Source organism: Pygocentrus nattereri, chromosome 3 (genome assembly GCF_015220715.1).
Source record: "Pygocentrus nattereri isolate fPygNat1 chromosome 3, fPygNat1.pri, whole genome shotgun sequence".
Taxonomy (NCBI): domain Eukaryota; kingdom Metazoa; phylum Chordata; class Actinopteri; order Characiformes; family Serrasalmidae; genus Pygocentrus; species Pygocentrus nattereri.
Window position 1 is genome coordinate 50,644,669 of NC_051213.1, and position 12,500 is coordinate 50,657,168.

The window sequence follows — 12,500 nt, forward strand, 5'->3', positions numbered from 1 at the left end:
CATGGAAATGGGTGTAGAGTAACCATGGAAACAGGTAGAGTAGATCCATGGAAATGGGTGTAGCATAACCATGGAAAGGGGTGTAGGGTAACCATAGAAATCGGTGTAGTGTATCCATGGAATAGGGTGTAGCATAACCATGGAAATAGGTGTAGCGTAACCATGGAAATGGGTGTAGTGTATCTATGGAAAAGGGTGTAGCATAACCGTGGAAATGGGTGTAGGGTAACTATGGAAACGTGTGTAGGGTAACTATGGAAACGTGTGTAGGGTAACTATGGAAACGGGTGTAGGGTAACTATGGAAACGGGTGTAGGGTAACTATGGAAACGGGTGTAGGGTAACTATGGAAATGGGTGTAGCTGCCACTGTATAAAAAATAAAGATTAGTGTTATTATTATAACTCTATTTCGATCATCTGGTTTACAGCAGGACAGTAACAGTAGATCTGCACTGTTTATAGATTTCACATACAAACTCTGGAGTTTGCAGTTCTGCACCAGTCCAGCCCACGCATGTGCTGCCCTACGATGGATGGAGTGAGGGGTTTGTGAAAAAGCACATGACTTTAAAACCTAAAGCCTAACAGTTATCAAGTCCTGACACTTCGAGAACAGACCCCTTCTGAGATCAACATGTTCCGGTACCACCTTGTTAAAGGCTTTTTGTTAGAGGCAGTGCAGATAAGATAAGCGCCACTCGCTCCTGCTCTGAATGTTTACAGAGCTTTCAGACCTTTTCAAACACCAGCGCTTTAGTAACGGTGAAAGGGTCAGAGAGCCGCAGAGATACGCTACTGCAGAGGCACGTCGGAGACGGGAGGTCTGATGGAGGGACGGGAGGTCTGATGGAGGGACGGGAGGTCTGATGGAGGGACGGGAGGTCTGATGGAGGGACGGGGCAGCTGAGCTGTTTATGTACGCGTACCTTCGCAGACGGAGAGCTGCTCATGATGGCGGTGAGGACTCCAATGGCGTGTACTGTGATACAGTCCGAACCCTTTTCCCACACCTACATACACAAACACAGGGAGATCAGACACACAGAGTACTGTCTAATACAGCCTCTGACCACAGATGTGTTCTTTCATAGACAATAGCCAGGTTTACCTAGCCAATGAATAACCGGCTCTAAATGTAGGTATTGTGATATAAACCGAGTCCGTTCTACAGTTTCTCATTAGGCTGAATGAATAACCGGCTCTAAATGTAGGTATTGTGATATAAACCGAGTCCGTTCTACAGTTTCTCGTTAGGCTGAATGAATAACCGACTCTAAATGTAGGTATTATGATATAAACCGAGTCTGTTCTACAGTTTCTCATTAGGCTGAATGAATAACCGGCTCTAAATGTAGGTATTGTGATATAAACCGAGTCCGTTCTACAGTTTCTCATTAGGCTGAATGAATAACCGACTCTAAATGTAGGTATTGTGATATAAACCGAGTCCGTTCTACAGTTTCTCATTAGACTGAATGAATAACCGACTCTAAATGTAGGTATTGTGATATAAACCGAGTCCGTTCTACAGTTTCTCATTAGACTGAATGAATAACCGACTCTAAATGTAGGTATTGTGATATAAACCGAGTCCGTTCTACAGTTTCTCATTAGACTGAATGAATAACCGACTCTAAATGTAGGTATTGTGATATAAACCAAGTCCGTTCTACAGTTTCTCATTAGACTGAATGAATAACCGGCTCTAAATGTAGGTATTGTGATATAAACCGAGTCCGTTCTACAGTTTCTCGTTAGACTGAATGAATAACCGACTCTAAATGTAGGTATTGTGATATAAACCGAGTCCGTTCTACAGTTTCTCATTAGGCTGAATGAATAACCGACTCTAAATGTAGGTATTGTGATATAAACCGAGTCTGTTCTACAGTTTCTCATTAGACTGAATGAATAACCGACTCTAAATGTAGGTATTGTGATATAAACCGAGTCCGTTCTACAGTTTCTCATTAGACTGAATGAATAACCGACTCTAAATGTAGGTATTGTGATATAAACCGAGTCTGTTCTACAGTTTCTCATTAGACTGAATGAATAACCGGCTCTAAATGTAGGTATTGTGATATAAACCGAGTCCGTTCTACAGTTTCTCATTAGACTGAATGAATAACCGGCTCTAAATGTAGGTATTGTGATATAAACCGAGTCCGTTCTACAGTTTCTCATTAGGCTGAATGAATAACCGGCTCTAAATGTAGGTATTGTGATATAAACCGAGTCCGTTCTACAGTTTCTCGTTAGGCTGAATGAATAACCGACTCTAAATGTAGGTATTATGATATAAACCGAGTCTGTTCTACAGTTTCTCATTAGGCTGAATGAATAACCGGCTCTAAATGTAGGTATTGTGATATAAACCGAGTCCGTTCTACAGTTTCTCATTAGGCTGAATGAATAACCGACTCTAAATGTAGGTATTGTGATATAAACCGAGTCCGTTCTACAGTTTCTCATTAGACTGAATGAATAACTGGCTCTAAATGTAGGTATTGTGATATAAACCGAGTCCGTTCTACAGTTTCTCGTTAGACTGAATGAATAACCGACTCTAAATGTAGGTATTGTGATATAAACCGAGTCCGTTCTACAGTTTCTCATTAGGCTGAATGAATAACCGACTCTAAATGTAGGTATTGTGATATAAACCGAGTCTGTTCTACAGTTTCTCATTAGACTGAATGAATAACCGACTCTAAATGTAGGTATTGTGATATAAACCGAGTCCGTTCTACAGTTTCTCATTAGACTGAATGAATAACCGGCTCTAAATGTAGGTATTGTGATATAAACCGAGTCCGTTCTACAGTTTCTCATTAGACTGAATGAATAACCGGCTCTAAATGTAGGTATTGTGATATAAACCGAGTCCGTTCTACAGTTTCTCGTTAGACTGAATGAATAACCGACTCTAAATGTAGGTATTGTGATATAAACCGAGTCCGTTCTACAGTTTCTCATTAGGCTGAATGAATAACCGACTCTAAATGTAGGTATTGTGATATAAACCGAGTCTGTTCTACAGTTTCTCATTAGACTGAATGAATAACCGACTCTAAATGTAGGTATTGTGATATAAACCGAGTCCGTTCTACAGTTTCTCATTAGACTGAATGAATAACCGACTCTAAATGTAGGTATTGTGATATAAACCGAGTCTGTTCTACAGTTTCTCATTAGACTGAATGAATAACCGGCTCTAAATGTAGGTATTGTGATATAAACCGAGTCCGTTCTACAGTTTCTCATTAGGCTGAATGAATAACCGACTCTAAATGTAGGTATTGTGATATAAACCGAGTCCGTTCTACAGTTTCTCATTAGACTGAATGAATAACCGGCTCTAAATGTAGGTATTGTGATATAAACCGAGTCCGTTCTACAGTTTCTCATTAGACTGAATGAATAACCGGCTCTAAATGTAGGTATTGTGATATAAACCGAGTCCGTTCTACAGTTTCTCATTAGGCTGAATGAATAACCGACTCTAAATGTAGGTATTGTGATATAAACCGAGTCTGTTCTACAGTTTCTCATTAGACTGAATGAATAACCGGCTCTAAATGTAGGTATTGTGATATAAACCGAGTCCGTTCTACAGTTTCTCATTAGGCTGAATGAATAACCGACTCTAAATGTAGGTATTGTGATATAAACCGAGTCCGTTCTACAGTTTCTCATTAGACTGAATGAATAACCGGCTCTAAATGTAGGTATTGTGATATAAACCGAGTCCGTTCTACAGTTTCTCATTAGACTGAATGAATAACCGGCTCTAAATGTAGGTATTGTGATATAAACCGAGTCCGTTCTACAGTTTCTCATTAGGCTGAATGAATAACCGACTCTAAATGTAGGTATTGTGATATAAACCGAGTCTGTTCTACAGTTTCTCATTAGACTGAATGAATAACCGGCTCTAAATGTAGGTATTGTGATATAAACCGAGTCCGTTCTACAGTTTCTCATTAGACTGAATGAATAACCGACTCTAAATGTAGGTATTGTGATATAAACCGAGTCCGTTCTACAGTTTCTCATTAGGCTGAATGAATAACCGGCTCTAAATGTAGGTATTGTGATATAAACCGAGTCCGTTCTACAGTTTCTCATTAGGCTGAATGAATAACCGACTCTAAATGTAGGTATTGTGATATAAACCGAGTCTGTTCTACAGTTTCTCATTAGACTGAATGAATAACCGACTCTAAATGTAGGTATTGTGATATAAACCGAGTCCGTTCTACAGTTTCTCATTAGACTGAATGAATAACCGACTCTAAATGTAGGTATTGTGATATAAACCGAGTCTGTTCTACAGTTTCTCATTAGGCTGAATGAATAACCGACTCTAAATGTAGGTATTGTGATATAAACCGAGTCCGTTCTACAGTTTCTCATTAGGCTGAATGAATAACCGACTCTAAATGTAGGTATTGTGATATAAACCGAGTCGGTATTGTGCCGAACCTCCCAGCTATTTGAGAACACATTTGTGGGCGGAGCCTGGATAAAGTCGTATACAGCACTGTGCAAAAGCCTTAAGCAGTCAACAAATGGACATTCTGGGTTCTTTAGTAATCACAGTGGGTCTATACGCAACAATGAACACTCAAAGAACCACTTGCATGCTTACAGTGTTCTTCACATGGTAAAATGGTTCTTCAGATTGATGGGGAAAGTGTTCTATGTTTGTCCATACAGCACCAAAAAGGGTTCTGCTATCGTCAAGCTTCGCAATATATTCAGCTACAATTAAGGGTTTGATGTAAAACTATATACAATGTATTGTCCATCAGTCTGAAGAACCATTTCACCATGCAGAGAACCATTTAAGCATGAGGATGGTTCTATAGCTTTAGTCCAGAACCCTTGAAGAACCATCCTTTTTTAAGAGTGCATTTATCTGAGAAGTGTGTTTTTAAAGTAAAAATACTACACAAGTTAGAATAAATACAAATAACAAAATTAATTCTGCATGGATTTGTTTGATTTCAGCACCTGAATTACTGTAACGAGGTACTGATCAGATACACAAGCAGGTATTGGATGGTAACTGTGAACAGTGGACCCTCTGAGAGCTTTGGAATTGTGTTCACAGTGTGTTTTTATTTTTTTGTATTTATTCTAAACTTAGTTTTTCCAACAAATAAACACTTACTAGCCAGATAAACAGCTTTAAAAGATGTTTTTCTGAGATAATTAAGACTTTTGTACGGTACTGAACACCGAGAGCCACCAACACATCAGACGTGTGTGATGTATTAGTCTGGAAATGAAGCTTGCCGTTAAATATCGTTTCAGGCAGGAGTAGAAATGCCTTTCCCCAAACAGCCCGAAGTCACAGTGCACACGCTCCAGACATGCAGAACCCACAGCAGAACCAAGAACCTGCTAACTTATTACATAACAGCTCAACAACCTTTAACCCAACACACAACAGCCACCACCAAAAACACCAGGGCCTGACCGATACATCGCCCACCTGAGAGAAGGTCAATATTTACATTTCCACCTCTTTATCAGCATCAGTGGAAATCTTGCTGATGGCAATATGACAATATATAATATCGATATCATGACAAATTATGTCACAGTGCAATAAAACATGCTGCTCTGATCATATTGTGCTCATCGTCAGTGCTTGTAGACACTGACTAACTGCATGTTACACTATAAAAAGAGTAAATTAGCCCCGACTTTAAAAGTCCTTCTCTGTTCCTGATCAGAATTTTGATACATCATCATATAACATCATGAAATTTTGTGAAGTATGGTAATTTTAAATTCTTGCATTATCGCCAATTTTTAACGAAAAAGTAGTCATATCGCCACCTCTAAAACAAACACACTAAATTCTATCAGCGGATTATCGGTATCGAACGTTCGTATCGGTCGGGTCCTGAACATCCTGAACGGCCTGCAAGAAGCACAGCCAGAAACCCATGCAGTAAAACCAGGAGCCGTTCAGATGACCGAGGGGAAAACACACAACCCAAACACACACACACACACACACACACACACACTCACTCAGACCAAACGCTCAGGAGACCCGCCCTCCAAATCTTGGGGTGGTCTCCTGTGGATGGTTTGGGGGGGAGGGGGGGATAGGTGGGGGTGTACCTGCTCCACTTCAGCTTCTGTTAGCAACTGTGTGGTGAGATCACACTCTGCTCTAAACTCGCTGCTCTGATAGAGCTGCGCACACACACACACACACACACACACACACACACACACACACTATATATATAAATATATAAAGGCAAACAGTCGGAAACAAGCTAAACACTAAACACACACTCACAAACATTTCAAAAAGAAATGAGAAAGAAGAGAAGAGAGGAGAAGAGAAGAGAAGTGAACAGAGGAGAATAGAGGAGAAGAGAGGAGAAGAGAAGAGAGGAGAAGAGAGGAGAAGAGAAGAGGAGAGAACAAAGGAGAAGAGGGGAGAAGAGAGGAGAAGAGGGAAGATGAGAAGAGAAGAGAAGGGAAGAGAGGAGAAGAGGAGAGAAGAGAACAAAGGAGAAGAGGGGAGAAGAGAGGAGAAGAGGGAAGAAGAGAAGAGGGGAGAAGAGAAGAGAGGAGAAGAGAAGAGAGGAGAAGAGAAGAGAGGAGAAGAGAGGAGAGGAGAGGAGAGGAGAAGAGAGGAGAGGAGAGGAGAGGAGAGGAGAGGAGAAGAGAGGAGAGGAGAGGAGAGGAGAGGAGAAGAGAACAGAAGAGAAGAGAGGAGAGGAGAAGAGAAGAGAGGAGAAGAGAGGAGAAGAGAGGAGAGGAGAAGAGAGGAGAAGAGAGGAGAAGAGGAGAGAGTAGAGGAGAAGAGAGGAGAAGAGAGGAGAAGAGAAGAGAACAGAAGAGAAGAGAGGAGAGGAGAAGAGAAGAGAAGAGAAGAGAGGAGAGGAGAGGAGAGGAGAAGAGAGGAGAGGAGAAGAGAAGAGAACAGAAGAGAAGAGAAGAGAGGAGAAGAGAAGAGAAGAGAAGAGAAGAGAAGAGAGGAGAAGAGAGGAGAAGAGGAGAGAGGAGAGGAGAAGAGAAGAGAAGAGAGGAGAAGAGGAGAGAAGAGGGGAGAAGAGAGGAGAAGAGAAGAGAAGAGAGGAGAAGAGAGGAGAAGAGGAGAGAAGAGAAGAGAGGAGAAGAGGAGAGAAGAGGGGAGAAGAGAGGAGAAGAGAAGAGAACAGAAGAGAAGAGAGGAGAAGAGAAGAGAAGAGAAGAGAAGAGAAGAGAAGAGAGGAGAAGAGAAGAGAAGAGAAGAGAAGAGAAGAGAAGAGAGGAGAAGAGAAGAGAAGAGAAGAGAAGAGAAGAGAAGAGAAGAGAAGAGAGGAGAAGAGAAGAGAAGAGAAGAGAAGAGAAGAGAGGAGAAGAGAAGAGAAGAGAAGAGAGGAGAAGAGAAGAGAAGAGAAGAGAAGAGAAGAGAAGAGAGGAGAAGAGAAGAGAAGAGAAGAGAAGAGAAGAGAAGAGAAGAGAGGAGAAGAGAAGAGAAGTGAACAGAGGAGAATAGAGGAGAAGAGAGGAGAAGAGAAGAGAAGAGAAGAGAAGAGAGGAGAAGAGAAGAGAAGAGAAGAGAGGAGAAGAGAAGAGAAGAGAAGAGAAGAGAAGAGAGGAGAAGAGAAGAGAAGAGAAGAGAGGAGAAGAGAAGAGAAGAGAAGAGAAGAGAAGAGAGGAGAAGAGAAGAGAAGAGAAGAGAAGAGAAGAGAAGAGAAGAGAAGAGAAGAGAGGAGAAGAGAAGAGAAGAGAGGAGAAGAGAAGAGAAGAGAAGAGAAGAGAGGAGAAGAGAAGAGAAGAGAAGAGAGGAGAGAAGAGAAGAGAAGAGAAGAGAGGAGAAGAGAAGAGAAGAGAAGAGAAGAGAAGAGAGGAGAGGAGAAGAGAAGAGAAGAGAAGAGAAGAGAAGAGAGGAGAAGAGAGGAGAAGAGAAGAGAAGAGAAGAGAAGAGAAGAGAGGAGAAGAGAAGAGAAGAGAAGAGAAGAGAAGAGAAGAGAAGAGAAGAGAAGAGAGGAGAAGAGAAGAGAAGAGAAGAGAAGAGAAGAGAAGAGAGGAGAAGAGAAGAGAAGAGAAGAGAAGAGAAGAGAGGAGAAGAGAAGAGAAGAGAAGAGAAGAGAGGAGAAGAGAAGAGAAGAGAAGAGAAGAGAAGAGGAGAGAGGAGAGGAGAAGAGAAGAGAAGAGAGGAGAAGAGGAGAGAAGAGGGGAGAAGAGAGGAGAAGAGAAGAGGGGAGAAGAGAGGAGAAGAGAACAAAGGAGAAGAGGGGAGAAGAGAGGAGAAGAGGGAAGAAGAGAAGAGAAGAAGGGAGAAGAGGGGAGAAGAGAAGAGAGGAGAAGAGAAGAGAGGAGAAGAGAGGAGAAGAGAAGAGAGGAGAAGAGAACAGAAGAGAAGAGAGGAGAGGAGAAGAGAGGAGAAGAGAGGAGAAGAGAGGAGAGGAGAGGAGAAGAGAGGAGAAGAGAAGAAGGGAGAAGAGGGAAGAAGAGAAGAGAAGAAGGGAGAAGAGAGGAGAAGAGAAGAGAGGAGAAGAGAGGAGAAGAGAGGAGAGGAGAGGAGAAGAGAGGAGAAGAGAGGAGAAGAGGGAAGAAGAGAAGAGAAGAAGGGAGAAGAGGGAAGAAGAGAAGAGAGGAGAAGAGAAGAGAGGAGATCTTCCTACTCCTGAATGCTCCCACATTAACTGGACATGTTCCCAAGCCCTGCTGTTAAACGTTCTTGTTTCTTGCATCAGCCTCTCAGAAACTCTGCAGTGATCGCAGAGTTCTAACCGTGGCCGTGCGGTTCTAGGTACTCGTACTGACCTTGCTGTTTTGGATGAGTCTCAGGATGTGCTCGAAGCAGTTGTTGTTGAGGAAGATGGCCTGCAGAACCGGACGGTCCGAACACTGCAGGATATCTGGGATAGCATCTGGAGGAAAACACGGAGAGACGCAGCTGTGAGAACGTCTCCAGCGTTCTAGATACTCTTACTGCACGCACTGCGTACACACTGGGGAACGAAACAGGACGCATTGTGTTAAAACCACTGAATGGAAGCACAGGAAACATTAGGGGAGGATCCAGCTCACAGGATTCGATCACACCGTTGAGACGAGCGTCTCCGTGTTGGGAGGTGAGCTGCAACTCTGACCGAGCTCATCTGCTCACCGTTACTGCAGGCGCAGCCCTGCAGTGGAGAAACCCCGACTAATGCAGTGGAGAAACCCCGACTAAACAGACCAGAAGGACCATGAAACCGATGAAGAGATATGTGGATGCTTTAGATAAGGCCAGGCTGTGTTTGAGCGCTGCTATTTACAGTACAGCGCTCTGCATCTCTTTACAGTAAAGAGGAAAAGCAGTGAGTGGTGAGATCAGATGCACCAGCAGATAAAAGGCCATTCTTTCTAAAACACACTTCTCTATTTACTGAGCTCCACTTCACGGAACCGTCTGACAGAACCCCGAACCCCTGCTACCGCGGCCGCGGTATAATCTGACCGCGCTATGGGTGAGTTTCTCGCGCACAGTCCGCTGGCTGGACTGGAGCAAGTTACAAAAGAGACCATAAACACTTCAAATGAAAGTAGAACTGAGTTAAAATACTAAAGGAGTTTGTTTTTGTTTAGATTTAGATTAATTTCATCATCAGGAAGCATCTCTCAGTACTGTGATGTATACCAAACATCAGTATATAGTAAAAATAATGTATAGTGTATTAAGTGATGTATAGTGTGCATTTGTGGGCATTTATAGTAATTACTGTATATAGTGATGTGTAGTGTATATCAGTAGTGACTATATAGTAAAAACAGTGTATAGTGTATACAGTGATTTGGACTATGTAGGGACATGTATAGTATATACTGATGTACACTGTACGTCTGTAATGATTATACAGCGATATGTAGTGTAAAAATATATAGTAATTTACAGTGTATATCAGTAATGGCTATGCACTGACATAGTATACAGAGTGATATGTAGAGTATATCAATATATATAGTTTACAGTGTATATAGTGATGTGTAGCATATATCAGTAATGACTATATAGTGATACACAGTGTATAGTATAAACAGTGATGTATAGAGTATATCAACAATGATTATATATTGATGTAGTGTATATAGTGATGTATATGCATAAGTATATAGCGGTGCATAGTGTATATCAATAATGATTATACACTGATATATAGTGTATACAGTGATGTATAGAGTATATCAATAATGATTACATAATGAAATTTTGTGTATATAGCAATGTATAGTGTATATCAATAATGCTTGTATATTGATAGTGTACAGTATATACAGTAATGTATAGAGTATATGAATAATGATTATATAGTGATATATAGTGTATAGTGTATACAGTAATGTATAGATTATATAAATACAAATAATATAGTTATATATTGTGTTTAGCATATACAGTGATGTACAGTGTATATCAATAACGATTACAGCAGTATTGATGGTGGATTGCCTGCTGATTGATCAGGTCCAGGCTGTGATAGAGGACGCCTCTTACTGAGCATGTGGGTCTGCAGGGTGATGATGCTGTCCTCCCAGGCCGAGCCGTCCTGCCCAATGTCCGGCGGTCTGTTCCAGTTCAGCAGCCTGAAGTAGCTGTTTAAAACGCTGCCGAGCTCCAGCTGCCTCTCCGCAGGGCTGCTGCCGTGCAGCAGGTGGATCATGGCCGTGAGGCAACGCAGCGTCATCTGCAGAACCAGGGGGTCTCGGGGGGCTTTGGAGGTGGGGCAGAGGCACCAGGAGCGCAGAACACACATCAGGTCCTCCACAGCGTTGGGGGTGATGGAGAGCAGGCCGTTCTTCTGAAACAGAGACACTGAAGTTCAGAAGAGCTCAGAAGTCCATGTGAATGGAGAGCCCAGGACGTTCTCCACAGTATGTTCTGCTGTAGAACACAGTCGCGTATTATGTTCAAAAGTTCCCAGTAATATTTTAATCTGGGTGCAGACTGATGTCTAAAATGATCATAATCTGCTTGCCTTTCGAATTTCTTATACAATTAATGTCCAGAATTGAAGTTCTAATAAAATTAACACCCATTTAGTGTTCTAGGTACTTTTCTCTCGACTGATGGCCACAACGTTACGAACGGGTGTGTTCTAAGAGCTCAAATATTCTCCTGTATTCCTCGTTTTGAAACGCCGAATTTCAATTTAGCTACGTAAAATTAAATAAACATGTACGTTAAATACGCCACTCTAACTCACTGTGTAGCAGCAATGCTTCTAGCCAGCAGAAGTGCACTGTGGGAGAGGAGGTTACCTTGCAGCCGCTGATGACGGCGCCCTGCAGGTGCAGCAGCCGCAACAGCAGTGGTTCAGGAATCAGCTCACAGTCCTGCAGACAGTCTGAACACACACAGGAACAAATGAGCCACGAGTCGCTAAGCTGGAACTGAGCTCCTCGTGGCTGAAGGGGGAAATAAACTCTTCCAATGTGTGGATTGTCTGGAAGCTGCAACGATCCACTATCCTGACAGCCAGGAACAGCACAACTTCCACTCTAGCGGCTCTCATACAGCCAGTCTGCAGGAACAACACTCCTCATCGCTTCAGCGGGAATAGGTGGGGCTAAACTGCTGTATCTGAATGGGTGGGGCTAAACTGCTGTATCTGAATGGGTGGGGCTAAACTGCTGTAGGCTGAATGGGTGGGGCTAAACTGCTGTAGGCTGAATGGATGGGGCTAAACTGCTGTAGGCTGAATGGGTGGGGCTAAACTGCTGTAGGCTGAATGGGTGGGGCTAAACTGCTGTAGGCTGAATGGGTGGGGCTAAACTGCTGTAGGCTGAATGGATGGGGCTAAACTGCTGTAGGCTGAATGGGTGGGGCTAAACTGCTGTAGGCTGAATGGGTGGGGCTAAACTGCTGTAGGCTGAATGGGTGGGGCTAAACTGCTGTAGGCTGAATGGGCGGGGCTACACTGCTGTAGGCTGAATGGGCGGGGCTACACTGCTGTAGGCTGAATGGGTGGGGCTAAACTGCTGTAGGCTGAATGGGTGGGGCTAAACTGCTGTAGGATGAATGGGTGGGGCTAAACTGCTGTAGCTGAATGGGTGGGGCTAAACTGCTGTAGGCTGAATGGGTGGGGCTAAACTGCTGTAGCTGAATGGGTGGGGCTAAACTGCTGTAGCTGAATGGGCGGGGCTACACTGCTGTAGGCTGAATGGGTGGGTCGAAGTAGATATTGTCTGAATGGGTGGGGCTAAACTGATGTAAGCTGGTCATACGTAAATGGGTTGTGACATCACAAGCACAATGACTTGAAAACTCAGTGTTTCCACGGTATGGGCCCTTTAAAGATTAGCCCTTTCTGCTTTGGGTGTCTGTCTGACAACCGACCGAAATAACTGCCCTCAGACGCTTCTTCTGCATTCACACGGCTTCTGGCTCACAAAGCCACACATATAAATACCTGCCACGACTCACAGCGGCGCTCCAGTTTGTGTGGCCTATTCATGTTCTATGACGCGCCTTTGGGTGTTTCATCA

At 42.9% G+C, this 12,500-nt stretch overlaps 1 protein-coding gene across 4 annotated transcripts in view; it reads right to left on the reverse strand.

The window, feature by feature from the left end:
- nbeal2 (neurobeachin-like 2) overlaps positions 1 to 12,500 on the reverse strand; it is a 120,677-nt gene that overhangs the window by 62,864 nt on the left and 45,313 nt on the right. For 3 of the 4 annotated variants that reach the window (XM_037537128.1, XM_037537127.1, XM_037537129.1), the window contains exons 7-11: positions 11,274 to 11,359; positions 10,510 to 10,813; positions 8,796 to 8,902; positions 6,147 to 6,221; positions 929 to 1,012 (exon numbers count right to left, since the gene is read on the reverse strand). In XM_037537128.1, the coding sequence (XP_037393025.1) occupies positions 929 to 1,012; positions 6,147 to 6,221; positions 8,796 to 8,902; positions 10,510 to 10,813; positions 11,274 to 11,359 (656 nt within the window). The remainder of the gene's footprint in view (positions 1 to 928; positions 1,013 to 6,146; positions 6,222 to 8,795; positions 8,903 to 10,509; positions 10,814 to 11,273; positions 11,360 to 12,500) is intronic. The other variant, XM_037537130.1, reaches the window with a different exon arrangement.